Source organism: Anolis sagrei, chromosome 3 (genome assembly GCF_037176765.1).
Source record: "Anolis sagrei isolate rAnoSag1 chromosome 3, rAnoSag1.mat, whole genome shotgun sequence".
NCBI classification, from domain to species: Eukaryota; Metazoa; Chordata; class Lepidosauria; order Squamata; family Dactyloidae; genus Anolis; species Anolis sagrei.
The window spans coordinates 172,937,849-172,953,204 of NC_090023.1; the positions used below are offsets into that span (position 1 = coordinate 172,937,849).

Sequence of the window (15,356 nt, forward strand, 5' to 3'; positions counted from 1 at the left end):
TCACTGGCTTCTCTTGGCAAACTCCCCTGTTTCTCATCCCAATCTACTTTGTAGAGATTTCACCAGATTAAAATGCAATGACCCCATTTTACACTGCATTTACAGCCAGAGTGGAGAATCTCCAGGCCTTCAGATCTTGTTGGACTCCACCATGAACCAGCTCAAGCTAAAACAGCATAGCCAATGGTCAGAGATTATAGTCCAACACCATATGGAAGGCTGCAGGTTGTGAATCTATGCCATCTGAACAAGGCAGAGACACAAACATGGCTTTACAATGTAAACAAAGTAAACTAGTGAGCTACTGCCATGACTGTTTATTACTATGGAATTTTTTTGTCTTACCTTTCCACTAGGAAATTCAGGCATATGCACACTTTTCTTCTTTTATCGTCACAATAATGGATATAAATGATAGATATCATTGCCACATATGGTGACAGTGACGGCAACAGCAAGACTTTTCTACTTACATTGTGTGAAATCACATTTTGTTCTTTATGTTCCTAAAAGCTCTACTGAAGGCAGAAATGTGATTTTGAACTACTTCCACTGAAGTATTACAGAAAAACATGAACAAGTCAAGAAAAACATACTTGAGTTCCTGTAACTGTTCTTGGTTGTGCTTCTCTCTGTTATTTCTTCCATAAAGATTGATTGATTGACGGATTAAATTATTTATGTTTTGCCTTTGGGCCTAAAGAAGGCCCTTTAAAGTAACATGTATTTTAAAAAACTTTAAAATATATAATATGAACAAATTAGCAACAGACTAAATGTTGTTTAAAAACGAAGTTTAAAGTTGGTGTGCTTTATGGAATTTATGACATCAACTTTAAACTTTGTTTTTAAACAACATTTAGTCTGTTGTTAATTTGTTCATATTAGGACATTAAGATCGTCTGGGGAGGCCCTGCTCTCGGTCCCGCCCGCATCGCAGGCGCGGTTGGCAGGGACGAGAGACAGGGCCTTCTCGGTGGTGGCCCCTCGGCTGTGGAACGCCCTACCTGTGGACATCAGACAGGCCCCTTCACTGCTGGCATTCCGGAGGAAGGTCAAGACTTGGCTTTACGAACAAGCGTTTGGCTAAATAGTGCAATGAAATACAGTAAGATGGTACAACTGAACATAGGAATTGGTATAAAGGATTCTGATTACGGATTCTGATTCTGATTTGTTTGCTGAGGCGCACGTCTATGATAATGATTGTTTTTGACTTGATATGTTGTATAATGTATTTTTAATTGCCTTTTTGATGTTGTTGTGTTGATCTTTACTATGTAAACCGCCTTGAGTCGCCATCTCGGCTAAGAAAGGCAGTATAGAAGTAAAGCAAATAAATAAATAAATAAATAATAGATTTTAAAGTTTTTTAAAATACATGTTACTTTAAAGGGCCTTTACAACGATGATGGAGAATTAGACTAACTACAAATAGGAGGGTTACAATTTTAAAAAAGAATCAATTTTAGTGTTATAAAATCTTATCTTCAACTGTATACATAAAATTATCTACTTCCATCAAATTTGTTAAGATCCCTGATTATTCCATTAAAATCCTGTGGTCCTGAAGGTAAAGAAATGCATTGCAAACAAAATGCCAATGATAGGAAATGTTACCTTTGGGACAGGCAGGGTTGGCCAACTTAAAGCTTCTGTGGCATTTTTAAGGGGATGCTAGTCCGACGCATTGCTGCTTATTAAACCAAGTACTAGGTATCATCTCTCAGGACGTCCACATAGACAGCCTTGGTTTGCAAGGATGCCCTTTTGTTTTAGAGAACTCCCCAATGTCATTAATTTTCCCTACTACCTCTGATACTTTAAAAGGAAGTCAACGGTAGTCATATTCTATGGGTGAGCATCTAGATGAATCAATATTTAATAACTTCTTTATTTATTTTTTGTTTTCAATTTACAATACCATAGAATAATTTCAGTAAAGTAAATGTAAAGGTTTCCCTTGACATTAAGTCTACTTGTGTCCATCTCTGAAAGGTGATGCTCATCTCCATTTTTAAACCAAAGAGTTGGCATTGTCCATAGACACATCCAAGGTCATGTGACCAGCTGCATGGAGCACCTTTTACCTTTCCACTAGCCATCCCCTGCCCCGCATTGCTGTGGCCCACATGGGGGTTCTGTGTGGGAAGTTTGGCCCATTTCTATCATTGGTGGGGTTCAAAATGCTCTGTGATAGTAGGTGAACTATAAATCTTAGCAACTAAAACTCCCAAATGTCAAGATTCTATTTTCCCCAAACTCCACCAGTGTTCACATTAGAGCATATTGAGTATTCATGTAGAGTTTGATCCAGATCCATCATTGTTTGAATTTCAGGAAAAAAAACCCATCTATTTCTGTTTTATTAACTATTCTAACTGTGTGAGGCATAATAAATTGTAGCAAGTTCATGGTGGTATGGGGATACCAAGCCACCTTGTCTCTCTCCTGAGGAATCTGTATAATGGACCAAGTAACAACCGACCATGGAACAACAGATGGGTTCAAGATTGGGAAAGGCGTACGGCAGAGTTGTATACTCTCACCCAACCTATTCAACTTGTATGCAGAACGCATAAAATTTCTGCAAGAAACATTAATAACCTTAGATATGCAGATGATACCACTTTGATGACCAAAAGCGAGGAGGAACTGAGGAGCCTTCTAATCAAGGTGAAAGAAGAAAGTGCAAAAGCAGGGTAGCAGTACATAAAAAAACCAAGATTATGGAAACAAGACTGATTGATAACTAGCAAATAGAGGAGAAAACGTGGAGGCCGTGACAGACTCTGTATTTCTAGGTGCAAAGATTACTGCAGATGCAGCCTGCAGCCAGGAAATTAGAGGATGTCTACTTCTTGGGAGGAGAGCAATGACCAGTCTCAATAAAATAGTGAAGAGTAGAGACATCATATTGGCAATGAAGATCCACATAGGCAAAGCAATGGTATTCCCCGCAGTCACCCATGGATGTGAGAGCTGGACCATAACGAAGGCTGAGCGAAGTAATATTGATGCTTTTGAACTGTGGTGTTGGAGGAAAGTTCTGAGAGTGCCTTGGACCACGAGAAGATCCAACCAGTCCATACTTCAGGAAATAAAACCCGACTGCTCATTGGAGGGAAGGATAGTAGAGGAAAAGATGAAGTACTTTGGCCACATCATGAGAAGAAAGGAAAGCTTAGAGAAGACAATTATACTGGGGAAAATGGAAGGAAAAAGGAAGAGGGGCCGACCAAGGGCAAAATGGACGGATGGGATCTTTGAAGTGACTGGATTGACCTTGAAAGAGCTGGGAGTGGTGACGACCAACAGGGAACTCTGGCGTGAGCTGGTCCATGAGGTCATGAAGAGTCGGAAACAACTGAACGAATGAACAACAACAACTACTACAGACATGCTACTGCAACCTGACATCAAATGTTTGCAATTCTCCATCCCTCTTTCGCCATCCCCTCATGCTGATGCTGATTGGGGGGAGGGTGGGGGGAGATAGCTATCAAAGGTCCAGAAGGGAAAGTAAGCAGTGGGAAGGTGTAAACAACTTTGTAAAAAGGTACTTCTTTGTTAACTGGGATATGTCTATATTAAAAACACCGAGTACTATAGATTTATGCCAAAAAATACACATCACTCTGGCTAGTCCTAACTATTTCACCACTGAATGAGAAGAAAGCACCATTAAATTAAAATTTTATTTATTTATTTCCTTGCCACCCTATATGAGAGCCATGCGTGACTTAGGGCCTTTTACTCTAGCACTTAAGACCTGGCTTTTTACTAGAGCATTCGATCTCTGTTAATTTTTAATTTCTGTATGTATGTATTTTATCTTTTACAATTTAGCTGTAAATCGCCTAGAGCATTCTCGGATGGTGGGCGATTAATAAGTAATTAAATATAATTATGATGATGATGATGATTGATTTATTTAGAGCTTTTATAATCCGGTCTTCTCGACCTCCGAGGAGGGACTCAGGCCGGCGAACAACAGAGAATCAATATACAAATAAACCAAAGCATAATAACATCATAGTACATTAATACATTAAAACACATTAAAATACAGATCAAGAATTACATAAAGCCAATTCGTCAAGGTAAATCACAAATTCACCACCATCCGCCTTGTGGTCAACAATTATTGATTCGATCATCAATCTGAGAATGCTAAGTTCCAGAGCCAAGATTTTACCATCTTTCTGAAAGTCAGGAAGGAGGGGGCAGATCTGATCTCTACTGGGAGAGGGGCCACCACCAAGAAGGCCCTGTCTCTCCTTCCCCACCAGACGCGATTGCGAATGTGGTGGGACCAAGAGCAGGGCCCCTCCAGAAGATCTTAACAACCTTGATGGTTCATAGGGGAGAATCTGTTCGGACAGGTAAACTGGGCCGGAGTTGTTTAAAAATCATTTTAAATAATGTGTAGAAAAGTGATGGGAGCATAGAAGAAAACATAAAACAAGAGAGAGAGAAAACCAGGGACAGTTAAGCCAAACTATTTACCATAAATGGGTTTTCAGTATGTTAAACACATTGTGAAAGACTCTACAGTCGCCACAAAAAATTCATAGCTAAAATGATAGTGTGCTCTCTGTGAAGCAAGAACCCCTTAGTATTCACTCTAGTGATATAGTTTCTTATGTTTTGGCATAGTGAGTAAGCAGAGGAAAGTATGTTTTTCAGGAAAGTAAATAAATTACTTCAGCAATATTCTAAAAATGATTCTCATTTCCCCCAAGAGGCCTTTTCAGATGAGTAATCCTGTCATTCCATATGTATGCCTATTGTGAGCGCCTGCGTCATTTTCCCCTCTACAGCTTCACAAGTGCTAATACCTATTTATGTTCCTGCTAGGAAGCAGATCCCATATACTAACTGCTGCTCTTATATACATCCTCACTTCTAAAGCAATTGTCTTATGTTCTCTTTGCTTTTTAAAATCTCTTCTGGTTAAAGTAAATGTTCAAGTGAAGGCAGCACCATAAGTTGCATCTGTAAGTTGCAAGTCATGAACTAGAAATGTTATACTGTACCTGAACCTGCATAGACACCTCTCAAAGGTCTGTATAAATTAACTATAAATGTAATTATAAATCAACCATTTGAATATTTTCTTCTTTTTCAAAACAGTACAAACTGAAGGACAATAAATTACTTTTTATTTACAAGGCATCCAGTTAATTTTTACTTGTGCATTTTAAGCTGCATTTTACCTGTGTGTACATGTTAGCACCCATCTACACTGCCATATAAAATCCAGATTATCATCTTCGAACTGGGTCATATTAGTCTACACTGCCATATAATCCAGTTCAAAGTTGATAATCTGGTACAAACCACAGAAAGAAGGAGGACTAGGACTACCTGAAATCAAAAGTTATTATGAGGTGAACCGATTGAGACATGTGGTGGAAGGGATGCTAAACAAAGCTGACACAGACTGGATGGAAATAAATAATAAAGATATAGAAATGAGATTAGAAAATATATATTTTAAGGAATACTCAAAAAAGGAAATTAATCAAATGGGAAATGTACCATTGGGAAATATACTAACAATATGGAACAAATATAAGAAAAATCTAATCAAAGGGAATTCTAAAATAATGCCAGTTATAATGGAGGGGAAATTTCCTAAAAATCTGAAAAATGTGATGGATAAGGAGTTGAAAAAGAGGAAATTAGATAAAATTGGAAGTTGGATGGAACAAATAAAGGAGAAGAGCACCATTAAGGAAATCCTAGGTGAATTAAATATATCATGGTTCCATTGGGTCCAACTGGACCAATGGTTCAAAAATTGGAAAGGAAAGAGCTCAGGAGAAAGAGAACCAAAGAAATTTGAAAATATAATATTAAAAGAACTGGCTAAAGAAGGAAATGAGCATCAAAAAGGGATAACAAGTATTATATACAAAATATTAATAGAGATTAAAGGAGAGAGAAAAGGGATACAAACAAGGGAACTATGAGAAGAACTGGGAATAAAAATAGGAGAAAGAAATTGGGAAAAATTATGGAGAGCAAGACACCTCAAGAATTTATCAATTAGGATAAAAGAAAACTACTATAAGATGGTATGGAAATGGTACCTGACCCCAACAAAGATACATAATATGGATAAGAGTTGTTCAGAAATTTTTTGGAGGGGTTGCCAAGAAAGGGGTACGTATATCCACATGTGGTGGCAATGCAAATATGTACAGAGTTTCTGGGGAAAAGTTATAGTAGAAATAGAAAGTATTATGAAGAAAAAAATTAATATAAATCCAGTGACTATACTGTTATCTATTTACAATACAGATGAATGGAAGGAAAATGAAAAGAATCTGATAACAATGTTGTTAACAGCTGCAAGGCTACTAATAGCAAAATATTGGAAAGGAGAGGTGGACATTAAGATAGAAGAATGGTACAAGGAAATTTGGAAATTAGCAATAAATGACAAATTAAAATGCAATTTAAAAGTTAAAAAAGGCCTAAGGAAGGATAATGATTTTGAAAATATATGGAAAATATTTATTAAGGAAACATTAAGGAAAGAAGATGGGAACCAACCCCCACCAGAAGAAATTAGGTTCTGGTGGGAGTATAAAGAAAAGAAGAACTCCGGAGATGGGAAGCACAAGGGGTAGCACAAAAGAAAAAAAGTAATTATATGAATTATAGAGATTTTTTTGTAATGAAATGAATATAAATGCAATAAAAATATTAGGTGTTTAGAAAAAAAGAGGAGAACAAGTTGAATCGCTGTAAACAATCTGGCTTAAAGAAAAGAATGAAGTAGTTTTTGTTAAGACTTATACATTTTTATTTCCTACTTTTCTTTCACTATATTATTCCTTCCCTTTTTATGTATATAGCATTTCTTTTGTGGTTAATAAAAAATTAATTAAGAAAACAAAATCGATAATCTGGATTTTATATGGCAGAGTAGATGGGGACTTATATGTACATGGCAGGAGATAAATACTAATACTAATAATAATTATCATCATCATCATCATTATCATGATCATCCATAATTTAGAAACTCCTGAGATAATCAGAATTGAATAATCAATACCAGAACATTGATAAGAGGGCTGGTGAAACTATTTGTAGTGTTCTGATATAAACTATTGCTGTAATCAGAAAAGAGCTACTTTCTTAAACACTGATTTATTTATTTATTTATTTGCTACATTTGTATACCACCCCTCTCAGCGCACAGGCGACTTGGAGTGGTTCACAAGGCAACAATTCAATGCCAACAACATCATTAAAATGCTTAAAAAGCAATAACATATCAATTAAAACCATAACAATAGTTAAAAAAACCCAAGTCATTTCATCTCCTAAATATAAATAGCAAACCATTATATAAATAGCAAACTAATGTCTAGCCTAAAGTATAACCACGTGCTAGCTGCCATTAACCTCTTCCTCTGTTGTAGTTAAGAGTAGCTTGGATATGGCCATAAGACTGGATGATGGACATAAAATTAGACATGAATACATGAGCCAAACATATAGTATAATTGAAGTAGATAGTTCCAGGGCTGGGGAGAAGCCAATGGAATTCCTAGATGACTCAGTACAGTGCTACAATAAATAGAATTCATATTAATGAATCCAATCCACACAAAAAGTCAGTAGTCTGCTGTGGTGATGTGAAACTGTAGTAGATGAGAGAGCAGTAGAATCAGTTGAGCAAAATGCCTGAGCAAAGGCTCCTCAGAGCAAAAGCTGAACTGCATTATAAAACCTATACAGTTATACCCCACCGGGTGTGGACAGAACTTACTAGGTGACCTACATTAGCAGCTGCACATAATAATCAACAGTACAAGGTTTTCTGTAACACACACGCACACACACTTGATCCTGTTACAACTTACTGTAACAGAGAAGGTATTCTTCTAACACTTTCTCCTAGTAAATGTACATTCTCATACAACAGCCTATATTTCTTGGGGAAGGACATAGCAAAACTACCTCTGGGTATTCCTTGCATGAGAAAACCCTATAAAACCATGGAGTCACCATAAGTCAATAGGCAACTTATAGGCACACATATGCACACCACAAGACCAGCAATGATGTTAAGAATGGAGATGTGGAAATGAAGTGATGTCAAGTATGAGCACTGATTTTTCTACACAGCCAGAGTTTCTAATTTCTTTGGATGCATTTGAATGTAAATAGCTATTTTATGCATACAGGATAAAAATGAACCCATGGAAGAATTTTGATGAAACAACCCGAGCTTTCAATTCCATAGACTCATGATTGTCACCAGGAGGGGAAAAGAGCCCTTTCAATTTATAAACACAACTTGAGAAAAGAAGATGTTCATTTGCACAAAAACAGCAACTGTTCTTGCTAGAACTCATCAGCTACATTGTCCTCATCTAACAGAAGAAAATAATACTTTATGGTCTGAGAAGATGTAGATCTTGAAAATGCTGGAGACATTCTCCACATGTCACAGTGATCTTGATAAAATTGCACAGTTTGCCATAAATTATTATTGTCATATTTTGCAATTTATCTCCTTGCAGTAATGGATTATGTAGCATCACACAGATGATTACAATTAAGATGCCAAACAGTTAAGATGCAAGAATACACCTTAACGTAGGAGAATGGCTTAATAAATTATGCAGTATAATGTGGCTGTCCAAATTTTATTAAGCCTCAGGAGAAAGACAACAGATAATTAACTGCTACTGTCAACAGTTTAAAACATGGAAAAGTTTTAAACCTGAATTTTCATCAATGGGAAGGTTAACAAATATGAACATACACTATAATTTACATGTTAGATGTAGGTTTGTTGATCCACAAAATGGTTCAAAACTCGTTTTGGATGTAGGGAGTGATGATGCTTCGATTCTAAAGTCAATTTCGATTTTCACAGAAAAAAATGTTCAAAACTTTTTGAAACTCCCAAGACTTCCAAATCCTTTCATTAATGGTTTGAAAGTGTTATTTCCTGTTTCATTAGGTGGTCTTTACTTTGAAAGTAGTTGTTTTACTCCAGAAGCAGGGAAAAGCAAGCGGAGGAAATCCCTTCCTTCTGGCTTTAAAAACTGGCTTCTCTGGCTTTAAAACTGGCTTCTCTGGCTTGAGCCAATGCCAGGAAATTCCTTCCTTTTCTGGTTTAAAACTGGCCTCTCTGGCTTTAAAACTGACTTCTCTGGCTTGAGCTGAGGCCAGGGACCAGAAACAGGGAAAAGCAAGTGGAGGAAATTTCTTCCTTCTCTGGTTTAAAACTGGCTTCTCTGGCTTTAAAAATGACTTCTCTGGCTTGAGCTGAGGCCAGGGATCAGAAACAGGAAAAAGCAAGCAGAGGAAATTCTTTCCTTCTCTGGTTTAAAACTGGCTTCTCTGGCTTGAGTTGAAGCCAGGAACTTCCTTCCTTTTCTGATTTAAAACTGGCTTCTCTGGCTTGAGCCAAGGCCAGGGACCAGAAGCAGGGAAAAGCAAGCAGAGGAAATTCCTTCCTTCTCTGGGTTAAAACTGGCTTCAAAACTGGCTTCTCTGGCTTGAGCAGAGACCAGGAAATGCCTTCCTTCTCTGGTTTAAAACTGGCTTCTCTGGCTTGAGCCGAGGCCAGGGACCAGAAGTGGGGAAAAGCTGAATCATTTCCAACTCACTTCATGAGTCGTAACAAAAATGGCAGAAAAAGCTTCGGAAGGGCAAAGGGACTTCTGGTTTTCTTAGAAACTTCAAAATTGCTTCAAAAAGGTAATTTTTCTGATTTTATTCCAAATTACGAAGATTCCGACAGTACCTAACCATGCCTAGTTAGATGGTACATATGTAATGCTGAGGGTGTGAAAACTAGGTGCTAGACTCTAGAGCAGTGGTTTCCAATCTTTTTTTACTAGGGACCATTATGATTTCTTTTGTTGTTAGCAGGGACCACAAGGTTCAAGAATAATAAACTGTGTTGATCTAAAAATAAAATTTAATCAAAACTTTTAAGATATTCGTTAAACTTAATAGTAACATGAATTAAGAGTACTATTATAGTATAAAAATAACATTTTTGGTAGAAAATAAAATTTGGTGTGCATCAATGTGATTTTTGAGCTTGCATTTTCTTTACAAATTGGGTAATCCTGGACGTAATATTATTGTACAAGGAACAAGAGGGAGGGAGAAAGGACCAAGAAAGGAGGGAGAGATGCAAGAAGGGATTGAAGGCTGGAGGGAAAGAGGGAAGAAAGTAAGGATGGAGGGAGAGGAAGAAAAGAAGGAAGGAGGGAGGCAAGAAAGAAAGGGAGGAAGAGAGAAGAGAGGAAGGGAAGGAAGGAAAGAAGGAAAGGAGCAAGGAAGGAGGGACAAACAAGAAGTAAGACATAAAATGGACAGAACTCAAAGGATAGATTTTCTAAAAATGAGAATCAATTGAGAAGATGAACTGATTCTTGCTTCTAATAATAATAATAATAATAATAATAATAATAATAATAATAATAATCCTCAGTTCTTGTGGGTTTTTTTCGGGCTATATGGCCATGTTCTAGAGGCATTTCTCCTGAATGGCCATATAGCCCGAAAAAACCCACAAGAACTGAGTGATTCCGGCCATGAAAGCCTTCAACAATACAATAATAATAATAATAATAATAATAATAATAATAATAATTTATATATCACCCTTTTCCCCTCACAAAGGGACCCAAAGCAGCTTCCAACATATTACAAATAATACAAAGTAGCAACAATCAAACACATATATAAAACACAATAAACAATTAATAAACATCCGTAAGCATTTTAAAAACAACATACATTAATGTGGTATTTTGTCAGGTTATATTGCGCTTTGCTCCAGTTGATAAAATTAGCCTTCCTGACACTTAGTCTAGGTTTCTTCGCTGAAGGCTTGTCTAAACAGAAAGGTTTTCAGCATGCTTATTTGTCATGAAGATTTGAAGAAGACAACATTTTGCTTTCTTATTTTGATCTCTTACCTCATCTTTGTCTTGCACTTGGATGAAAAGTGGAAGAGCAAAGCCAACTTGAGCCAATTCAGGTATAGCCACACTATACTCTGAACTGTTAAACTCTGGTGCATTGTCGTTTATATCGATGACAAGAATGTTGAAGGTAGTCATCACAGTTGCATTGGATGGTGAGCGGTCATCATTCAGCTCTGTTCCCTGAAAGAGGAAAAATGGGAAGGAAAGAAACAAAGTGGCTTTTATTTTTTAAGTCACTAATAACTGGAAAAAATAACCTTTATAAAGAAATGTCTCCAAAGTATTACTATTCAAGGTAATACTATAGCCGAATTTTTCCAGGCTATATGGCCATGTTCTAGAGGCATTTTCTCTTGACGTTTCGCCTGCATCTACGGCAAGCATCCTCACTACCTCTGAGGATGCTTGACATAGATGCAGGCGAAACGTCAGGAGAAAATGCCTCTAGAACATGGCCATATAGCCCAGAAAAACCTACAAATTAGAAGCCCACACTGAACAGAAGGCAGAATTGAGGGCCTAAATTGAAGCACTCTTTAGAATCTGACCATGACAAATGTATGAGTGACAATTGTCATCCAAAAGAGGAATGAAAGAAACTCCCCTATATCCCAGCTGCCATTGCTGGGGCCTCCAAGAAGAAAAAGAAGTAGCTGCTGAACTTAACTCCCTCCCATATTGCCATTCCCCTTTCTTTTTGTGTCATGTCTTGATTAGATTGTAGGATACTCCTGAGGATGGAGTATTGTATTGGCGATTTTTATTTATAAAGCACCATGTACAGCAATTGTGCCTCCTCCTCCTCATTATTATTTGAAATACAACAGGATGAGTACACAGCAAACAAGATAACTCTGCTAGCTGTTGTATTGGATTACACATCAGACACTTCCCAAGTGTCTAGGACTGTGTGATGTATTGGCGAATAATGCATGCAGAACCCAGTAAGGTGGCCTTTTACAGCTGGCAGATGGTAATTTTGTCAGCGCCGATTGTGTTTAAGTGCAAGCCAAGCTCTTTAAGCACTGCACCCAGTGTGCCACTCACCACTGGGACCACGTTTACTGGCTTGTGCCAGAGTCTTTGCAGTTCCATCTTTAAATCCACATATCGTGTCAGCTTTTCCAGTTGTTTCTCTTCAATATTGATGATCCACACTCTGTCAGGTCAGGAGTATTGTGCTCCAAAACTCTGTCTGTCTGAATACGCAAGTCCCAGAGGAGTTTGGCGTGTTCATTCTCTGTAACTTTTTTCTGGCTTGTGATCTTTGTTGCAAGAAGATGGTATTTGTGGCACAAGTTCCAATGAATCATCTGAGCAACGGTGTTATGCCTCTGCTTATAGTCTGTCTGCGTGATCTTCTTGCAGCAGTTGAGGATATGATCTATTGTTTCATCTGCTTCCTTGCAGAGTCGACATTTGGGATCTGTTGTCGACTTTTCAATTCTGGGTCTGATGGCATTTGTTCTAATGGCTTGCTCTTGGGCTGCCAGAATCAGGCCCTCTGTCTCCTTTTTCAGAGTTCAATTTGTGAGCCACAGCCATGTTTTTTCTTTGTCAATTTGGCTCTCATTTTCCCCCAGGAACTGTCCATGAAGAGCCTTCTTTTGCCAGTTTTCTCTTCTGCTCTGCATTGTATTTTTACAATATTCACTCTTTGTCTTTTGCACTTGAAGCAGTTTACTACTATTGACTTCCCTCAATGTTGGTTCTTGACTGTCTTTCACATAATCTGCCAGTGCATGTTTCTCTTCTTCTACCGTTTGTTTCACTTGCAGAAGCGCTCTGCCTCCTGATTTTCTGAGCAGGTAAAGTTTGTCGACATCACTATACGGGTGTACTGACTACTGTATTGTCATCAGTTTTCTTGTTTTTCTGTCCAGATCATCCAGCTCTGCTTGTGTCCAGTTCACAATTCCAGCAGTGTATCTAATGACTGGGATGGCCCAGGTGTTGATACCCTTGATTGTATTTCCACAATTTAGTTTGCTCTTCAATTGCCAGAGTGTGGGTATACTACTACTACTACTACTACTACTACTACTACTACTTATTATTATTATTATTATTATTATTATTATTATTAATAGTAGTAGTAGTACTAATAGTATGCCCACACTCTGGCAATTCCATGAGTAGCCAACCATACAGCACTTACTTTTTTTTTTACCGCTCTGCAGTCAATTGGATTGGTGTTAGTTCACCCAATATATAATGGTTAGAGTTGAGGTAGAAAATAAAATGATGTCAGATAAGAAGCAGGAAGAACACTGTGACAGATGAGGATAAGACAGTGGCTCTGAACAGCCATAAAAAACTACACACTGGGTTAGAGAAGTAGTCCAATTTTTATAACAAAACCCCCTTTTTGAAGACTACGATTCTGCTCAACTGAAGAAACCTCTTTACCATTGCATTTGGTTTCTTCCCTGAAGGAGCAGTCTACCAGAGGAAGAGGTGAAAGAGAATTAGACTGCAAAATGATAGTGAGTTTATTAGCAGGGGTGGCAAAAAGTCAGTAATTTCTCTATTTAAAAATAGATTCTGCCTCTAGTTAAATTCTACTTTAAGGATCTCAAAGAAAACTGAACTAGGGAAAGAAGAAGTGGGATTTCAAGGGATAATGATAATAGCATATTGACCATGTGGATCTCCACTGAAAGACCCCCAACTGAGGTCAAGTGGAATAATTGCATGCCACTTTCCTTCCCTGACAAAGTACTGCCCTTCTAGGCAGCAGGGAGGTGATCAGTACTCCTTTGGAGACTGCCAGCCCCCCTCCCAATCAATGATCCTCTAACAGATGCTTTTTCACCCCCTCCAGCCTAGAGGAATCCATACTACTAAATATGTTTCCAACCTGCACCTTCACTTGCTATTGATTTTAATTAAACAGCTGTGATTGGAGATGTGTGGGGAGGGAGGGAGAAGTTTGCAGATAGTGGAACATGGCTCCTCCAGGCATTTGTCAGCCATGCTCTCCCATCCCTCCTTGCTATAATTCTTGTGGTTCAGCATGAGTATGGAAGGGGTTGATAATCACCAAATGTTATTGTTACCATAGACATGACCAGAAAAGAAAAAAGAGAGGCACCTTGATTTGTTATGGTAATTTTATTGTGCTAGCAGAAGGGCCTCCAGAAATGCAACCCTTCATTTGAGAACCGCTAGCTCCACAGGATTGTCCAATTTGCCAGAAAGATTGATTACATTACATGGGTGGTTGCAGATTTTTCCCCCCATTTAATAGTACTGGATATGGAAAAGTTAAAGAATCAAAACAAAGCATTACACTGCATAGGAAAATGTTTCACACTTTTCTGTTCATGTCTAAAAGCTCTTGTGTGGGACAGCTTAGTGTCTTTTGCTTTGTGTTAACTTTTGTGTGTGCTGCTTAATCTTGAAGTCACTTGTCATTCATATGCACCATATGCACCAAGATAGTGGTTTTTTTAAAAAAAAACTGTAACTGGATTTGGCACCAGCATGGTGTAGTGGTTTGAGGGATGGACTATCAGGTTGGAGACTAGGTTTGAACATGGAAAATCACTGGATGACCTTCAGCAAGTCACACTTCCTTTACCTCAGAGTAATTTGTTCGATCTGAACAAATTTTGCCAAGAAAAAACGGCGATAAGGTTGCCATAAATTGGAAATGATTTGATATTTATTATGATTGGTAGCCAAATGGAAAACATGGGATAGGAATGTCATGGGATAGGAAAAAATCATCTTACAATGGAGTCTGACAAGGTTACAAGAGTCCACTTTTTCCCATGTCAGGAGCAACTTGAAAATGTGCAAGTCGCTTCTGAATGAGAGAATTGGCTGTCTGCAAGGACGTTGCCCAGGGAATGTCTGGATGTTCTGGTGTTTTACCATCCTTTAGGCCCGTAGCCAGGATTTTGATTCGGGGGATGCTGAGTTTAATTCGGGGGGGGGGGGAGCTGAGTTTGATTGGGGGGGGGGGAAGGCTGAGGATTTACCCTAGCAAACCTTTTGTATTGTTATCTCAATACCCCCATGCATATGGGATATACTGAGCATGGTGATCAGATCATGATATGAAAAAACATAACAGTTTAAATAATGTACCAGTAAGGCCTTCTTGTAGACCACCCTGAGAATTTGGGGGGGGGGGGCTGAAGCCCCTCAAGCCCCCTCTCTCTCCCCCCCCCCCCCCGGCTACATGCCTGCCATCCTTGTGGGAGGCTTCTCTCATGTCCCCGCATGGGGAGCTGGAGCTAACAGAGGGTGTATTCCAACCTCCAACCCATCAGTCTTCAGTCCTGTCGACACAAGGGTTTAACCCATTGGGCCACCGGACTCCACTAAAAACAATGTAATATAAATTTATTATTATTGTTATAATTT

General features: G+C 38.3%; 1 protein-coding gene across 1 annotated transcript in view; it reads right to left on the reverse strand.

The window, feature by feature from the left end:
* CDH23 (cadherin related 23) overlaps positions 1 to 15,356 on the reverse strand; it is a 648,000-nt gene that overhangs the window by 338,879 nt on the left and 293,765 nt on the right. Inside the window, exon 11 of the mRNA XM_067465691.1 lies at positions 10,974 to 11,162. Within this exon, the coding sequence (XP_067321792.1) occupies positions 10,974 to 11,162 (189 nt within the window). The remainder of the gene's footprint in view (positions 1 to 10,973; positions 11,163 to 15,356) is intronic.